The 5,758-nt window shown below is 38.4% G+C and overlaps 1 protein-coding gene across 3 annotated transcripts; it reads left to right on the top strand.

Moving 5' to 3' along the window:
- The first annotated feature begins 201 nt into the window (after window positions 1–201).
- Window positions 202–5,555, top strand: LOC149159236 (protein SKU5 SIMILAR 14-like). Of its 3 annotated transcripts, none has more exons than XM_089436431.1 (9): window positions 202–416; window positions 2,293–2,536; window positions 2,636–2,745; window positions 2,846–3,116; window positions 3,251–3,356; window positions 3,525–3,867; window positions 4,172–4,537; window positions 4,785–4,863; window positions 5,034–5,555. In XM_089436431.1, the coding sequence occupies exons 2-9, from the start codon at window positions 2,396–2,398 to the stop codon at window positions 5,244–5,246; spliced, it is 1,629 nt and encodes a 542-aa protein (XP_089292557.1). In that variant the 5' UTR covers window positions 202–416; window positions 2,293–2,395; the 3' UTR covers window positions 5,247–5,555. The 3 variants fall into 3 exon arrangements, with proteins under 3 accessions (XP_089292557.1, XP_089292555.1, XP_089292556.1); XM_089436429.1 differs by lacking the exon at window positions 202–416 and adding an exon at window positions 1,619–1,963; XM_089436430.1 differs by lacking the exon at window positions 202–416 and adding an exon at window positions 1,970–2,033.
- The last annotated feature ends 203 nt before the right edge of the window (window positions 5,556–5,758 follow it).

Here is a 5,758-nt window from a genome sequence, read left to right as displayed (position 1 = left end):
AAGATACTATTGGCGCTCGTGACGCAATATTGCCCTTTTGATAAAAGCATTGGCGCTCGTGACGCAAAATCTCCCTTTTGATTTTTAAAAACGCCGAGTCCTTTCTGAGGCGCACTTCTTTTTGCCCTAAATTTACGCGGTTCCGCGACCCATCGAAAGCGGAGACTAAGGACTTTGAATCACAGCTTCAATAGTTCAAAACCCCGGTAGAGGGATTCAGTTCCTTGTTTCACACAGTTAGAATTACCTGAATTAAAACGAACTTCACGCCAAGTGGCACCGCCTCGTTACCCTCAGGAGAATTTTGCTTCTTCATTATCATCTCGGCGGAAAGCGGAATTGTCACTGCGGGACATTCCTACGGCCACAGACAGAGCTGCGACGTATTCAGAGCCCATGTGCTGTCAACCACAAAAGTCAAGAACGCTACTCTTTTCGGGAAACTTCCTCTTTTTTTTGGTCAAGTTTCCAAAATTATGATATGAAGTAGAAATACTATGTGTGTTGGAACTATTTCTTGAAGATTTTACTCAATTCTGAACTCTATAGGTTTAGCAAAATTCCAATTTGAGATTTGGAGTATCTAATTTTTGTGAAATGTGAAGCAAGCTAATTCTGTGATAAAAGGAATTTTGTCAGGAATATGGTCAGACTTTGGGGACATTTTAAGTGAAATAAAATTCCGTTGTTATTTGAATTTTTGTTTGGTAATGTTTTTAATAGTTGTGCCCCTTTTTGAATTTATCTATACGTTTGGAATTTATTGATCGATATCTCTGACTTTTTTACTATCCAGTCAAATCCTTTGACACTAAGTTAGCAATGCATGCATTTATGAGTAACAACGAATTACCAGGAACTGGTGAATCAAAGTTTTCAGATTCTGGTAATAAATGGGAAGTTTGTTCCATAATTAGCTAGATAAATTTGTGCGACAAACATGATTTATTTTTTAAGAGATTGCTTTTAGAATTTTTGATCAATTATTAGAAATATAAATTTTGATGGTTTAAATTGTAATATGGAATTGTTTCAATAAAAATGGCTTCAAAAACTTGGAACAATGTTAGAATTTGCAAAATTACTAAAAATCACTGTCAAAATTGCAAAACCATGTTATCTGTTATCTGTGTCATTCAGCCTCTCCCTGATTTCTAAGAGGTCATATGTACAAAACACATCAATAACTATTGCAAAGCAAAGATGTTGGGTAATTGACCCTAAGTAATAGTGAATGGGCTATTTACACTAATCACACCAGTAAATATTGCAAAGATGTTGGGTAATTGACCCTAAGTAATACTGAATGGGCTATTTGCAGTTGCCCAAAAACTAAACCAAAGCAACTTTGAATGTCAACCGTGACTTGAAAAAATATATAAAAAAACAAATGCATAGTGAATGTCAACCTTCCATGGAAAAAAAATAGGAAAAACAAATGCATGATTACTATTGATGTTGTGTATGTCAATCCTCAATGGAATAGCAATGGAAAAACAAATCCATGACGAGTAATGATGTAGGATTCATATTTGTCCGCGTTATACGTTGTTATCGGCTGGTAGATGACCTCAAAAGATATTTAATGTCGATAATGTGATATTAAATTGACATCCAAGGCTTTATATTCAAGTCCCACTTTGCAATCTTCATTCAACGATCGCAGGGTGTGAGGTTTTGCCGATTTGCATCCCTGACATTGGCTGAGAGTAAGACAGAGGAGCCCTTGGGTTGTATCCTCAGTGCCTGCTTAGCTCTAGTAGGCTTGTAGATCCATGTAAGGACAAGCACAAGTATAGGTGCAATAGTGGAAAAGAATTGATAGGCCAGAGGTAGCACGGACTGAAGGCCTGCCACACTATGTAACTGCAGAAAAGCATACCTAGTGGGTGTCCTTGTTTGTGTATTCGTGATTTTAAGCTCCGGTCTGTGTCTGGCTGTATGCAACTAAGTTGGGAGTAAGGTATTGTCTGTTTCTACTATCTTAGTACATTCATAGGCATAGTTGTCTGTTAATTTGATCATGAAGATCAGTAAGTAAATTAATTCGTTCAGTTGGGGTCGTGCACTTGTTCTATTGATAAGCCATTTCGATCTCTAGGATTAGTTTTCTAAAAATCAGTGGCGTTTATGGAATGTGGACTGTCTCTCTGTAGATCTATTTAGTTTGGTTAAAAAATTTTTGTTGTGACTGTTGTGCATTGCAAGATCTGTAATGTTTCGTTGCTGTTTGCTGTTTTGTATCTTAAAAAGCAAACGCTTTTCTGAAGAAGCTAAGTTGTCAATATGCAGAGTAAAAAGGAAAACATTGCTGCAGGAAAGCCGTCTTGCTGAAAACCAATAAGGATATAAAGCAATACTTGGAGGGAGGACCAACATCTTAAGCAAGAACTCCATGGGTTTCATGAGGCATTCTGTGATTTGTGTGTTTTTTGCTATAGCATTTTTTGGTTATACTCTAGCAGAAGATCCTTATAGATTCTTCACATGGAACGTTTCATGGGGCACAATATGGCCTCTTGGTATCCCTCAACAGGTATGGTTGATAAAATCCTCACGTTTGTTTCAACGACAGCAAATGTAGCTCATGTATGATTTGGCAGGATTTATTTAATACCCATTGTTGTCATTGCAGGGAATTCTAATAAATGGGCAATTTCCCGGCCCCCAGATTGACAGTGTCACCAATGATAACCTTATCGTGAATGTATTTAACAACCTGGATCAGCCTTTCTTAGTATCTTGGTAAGTCATTTGGGTTCTCTCTCGTGTATTGTCTGATTAAGATTAATGGGTTCTTTGGCGATTTTTAATGCATTGAGATCCTTAACACATTCTGGTACAGGAGTGGGATCCAACAGAGGAGGAACTCGTGGCAAGATGGAGTTTTCGGAACAAATTGCCCCATACCACCAGGACAGAACTTTACATACAAGTTCCAGGTGAAGGACCAGATAGGCAGCTACTACTACTTTCCATCAATGTATATGCACAAAGCAGCAGGGGGATTTGGAGGGCTAACTGTTAGTAGCAGGCCCCTCATCCCTGTTCCATTCCCTGCTCCTAGTGGTGATATCACTCTGCTCATAGGTGACTGGTACAAGACCAATCACACAGTAAGTTGTTAATCTGTCCCGTAAACAAAACATCTTTTGAATTTAAAGAGATTGACTATGTTCAATTTCACTTTGTCCACCAGAATGTTCTCTTAAGCTACATCAATCCCTGACCATTTTCTAGCTTTGGGCAGATCCTTAGGAGAACACTTGACATGGGCGGATCGCTTGGTAAACCTGATGCTGTTATCATTAATGGCCGTGGGCCAGCAAATGGTGCAACTATCACAGTGGATCAAGGTATATTGCAATTTTCTATAACAAAGGGACTGCTAGACTCTGTGGATGCGTCTAGGTAGTCAATAATCCTCAAGATACATTATGTTTTATCTGATGGCATATCTTGGCCGTTCAATTCGTTTACTTATCTTCTAATATATCTAAAATGAAACATCTATTTGTCTGCAGGAAAAACCTACCGGCTCCGGATTTCAAATGTAGGATTGTCATCCTCTTTGAACTTCAGGATCCAGGGTCATAAATTGAAGCTTGTGGAGGTGGAAGGATCTCACACTGTTCAAAATGTGTATGATTCTCTTGACATTCATGTCGGCCAGTCATACTCTGTTCTGGTCACTGCAAATCAGGCATCTCAGGACTACTACATGGTTGCATCTACTCGTTTTACTAGTCCTGTTCTTACTGGCATTGCCACTTTCCACTATAGCAATTCCCAGAAGAAGGTCTCTGGACCAATTCCAGGAGGCCCAACAGAGATTGTATGGTCTCTGAATCAGGCAAGATCCGTCAGGTTTGGTTCTGGCCCTGCTTACTGTGGGTTTAGCATCATGTGTCCGGGGAGGGATATTTGTATAGATTTTACAGATAGATAGATGAATGATTATGCGTGTTTCTTACTGCTTTTAGCATTGTTGGGAAATACAGATAAAGGAACTTTTGTGGAAAGTATGGATGGCTATGAAAAGTTAATTTCCTAGAAGATTCATAGACAAACCAGGGCTGAATTCTAAAATATCCATCAAGTGCAGGACTGGTGGGAGTTACATCCATATATGTATTCCAGTTCTCAAATTTGAATGGCAATTGTTGTGCAGATGGAACTTGACAGCCAGTGCAGCTCGTCCCAATCCACAAGGATCTTACCACTATGGAAACATCACCATTACTCGAACAATTAAGCTAGCAAACTCAGCCCCCTTCATCAATGGCAAACAACGCTATGCAGTGAACGGTGTTTCCTACGTGCCTTCCACCACTCCGTTGCAGCTTGCAGATTACTACAACATCAGTGGAGTGTACACCGTGGGAGGCATTCCTGATAGTCCCAGGGGTGGATCTGCATACTTGCAAACTGCTGCGCTAAATGCGGAATACAGGGCTTTCATTGAGATAGTGTTCCAGAACTATGAAAACACCATCCAGTCCTGGCATTTGGATGGATATTCCTTCTTTGTGGTGGGGTAAGTTCTAATTTCCTGTTCATGAAGTCTATATTGTTGTGTTTGGATGATCACTATCCTATCCTTGTGTGGATGAAAATTGCTCCATTCTTGTCAATGTTTCCCGGTCTCATGGTAAAGTGGTGGAGGGATATTTCTCTCACCAAATTCACATTCCTTGTTTACCCTACATGATTCCATTAAACACTAGTTATCAATTTTTCAAATTCTATTGAGAAGGGACTTAAAAATTCAGTTTGGTTTACAGAATGGATGGAGGTGATTGGACACCTGCAAACAGGAAGAACTACAATCTCTTTGATGCAGTTTCTCGCTGCACAACTCAGGTGGGCAATCAATCAATGCACCTTATTTTCTATATACATTCTTATAGCTAGCTGCTTACATTACCTAAATGTATATTGTTAACTATGCAAATCTGCTACATTTTGTCACCATGGTCACTGCAACTAATAAATTATGACTGTTCTGTTTTTTTTTTTGGGTTTAAACACAGGTGTATCCAAAATCATGGACGGCCATTTTTTTGACTTTTGATAACGCGGGACTGTGGAACCTGAGGTCACAAACGTGGGAGCGACAGTTTCTGGGCCAGCAGACATACGTGAGAGTGAAGTCTCCTGTGAAATCATTGAGAGATGAATATGATATCCCTCACAATGCTCTCCTCTGTGGGAAGGCTACGGGCCGACCACGCCTCCCCCAATAGGGTTTCAGGATTCTGCAAGCTGATTTAAAATGTAGTTAATTTATGATTATTAAGTAGAATGGAAGCATTTGATTCGATTCGATAGAGAGATGGTCTCACTTCTCTGAGACCTTCATTTGCAATTTATGGTGAGTCAGTAATATATAACTCTTTTGATAGAGTGGTCATTTTACTCGCGAACTGCAACTCCAGTTGCTTTTGTAGGGTTGGGATAATAATAGCTCAAAATGCATTGTTCAAAATTGGTAGAATAATATTGATGAGTGATTTTAGCAAAAGTATTGAATAAATTAAGTATTTGAGGCACAATGGTTGAGATCAGCTTATTTTAATCAAAAGGAAATGAGTACATTATGTATGCAAAATACAATGACAATTTTTTTAGATTTTATTTTTTCAAGTTTTTCGTTTTTTAATAAATTTAACTTTTGTAAAACATTTTGTTATTTATTTAAATAAATAATTTTAGTTATCAAATAATCCATATAAATTTATTTTATAGATTTAATTTA

Source organism: Pinus tabuliformis, chromosome 5_2 (assembly GCF_031772625.1).
Source record: "Pinus tabuliformis cultivar Carrire ecotype Pingquan chromosome 5_2, CPIR1, whole genome shotgun sequence".
Taxonomy (NCBI): Eukaryota; Viridiplantae; Streptophyta; class Pinopsida; order Pinales; family Pinaceae; genus Pinus; species Pinus tabuliformis.
This window is presented reverse-complemented; position numbering and strand designations above follow the sequence as displayed.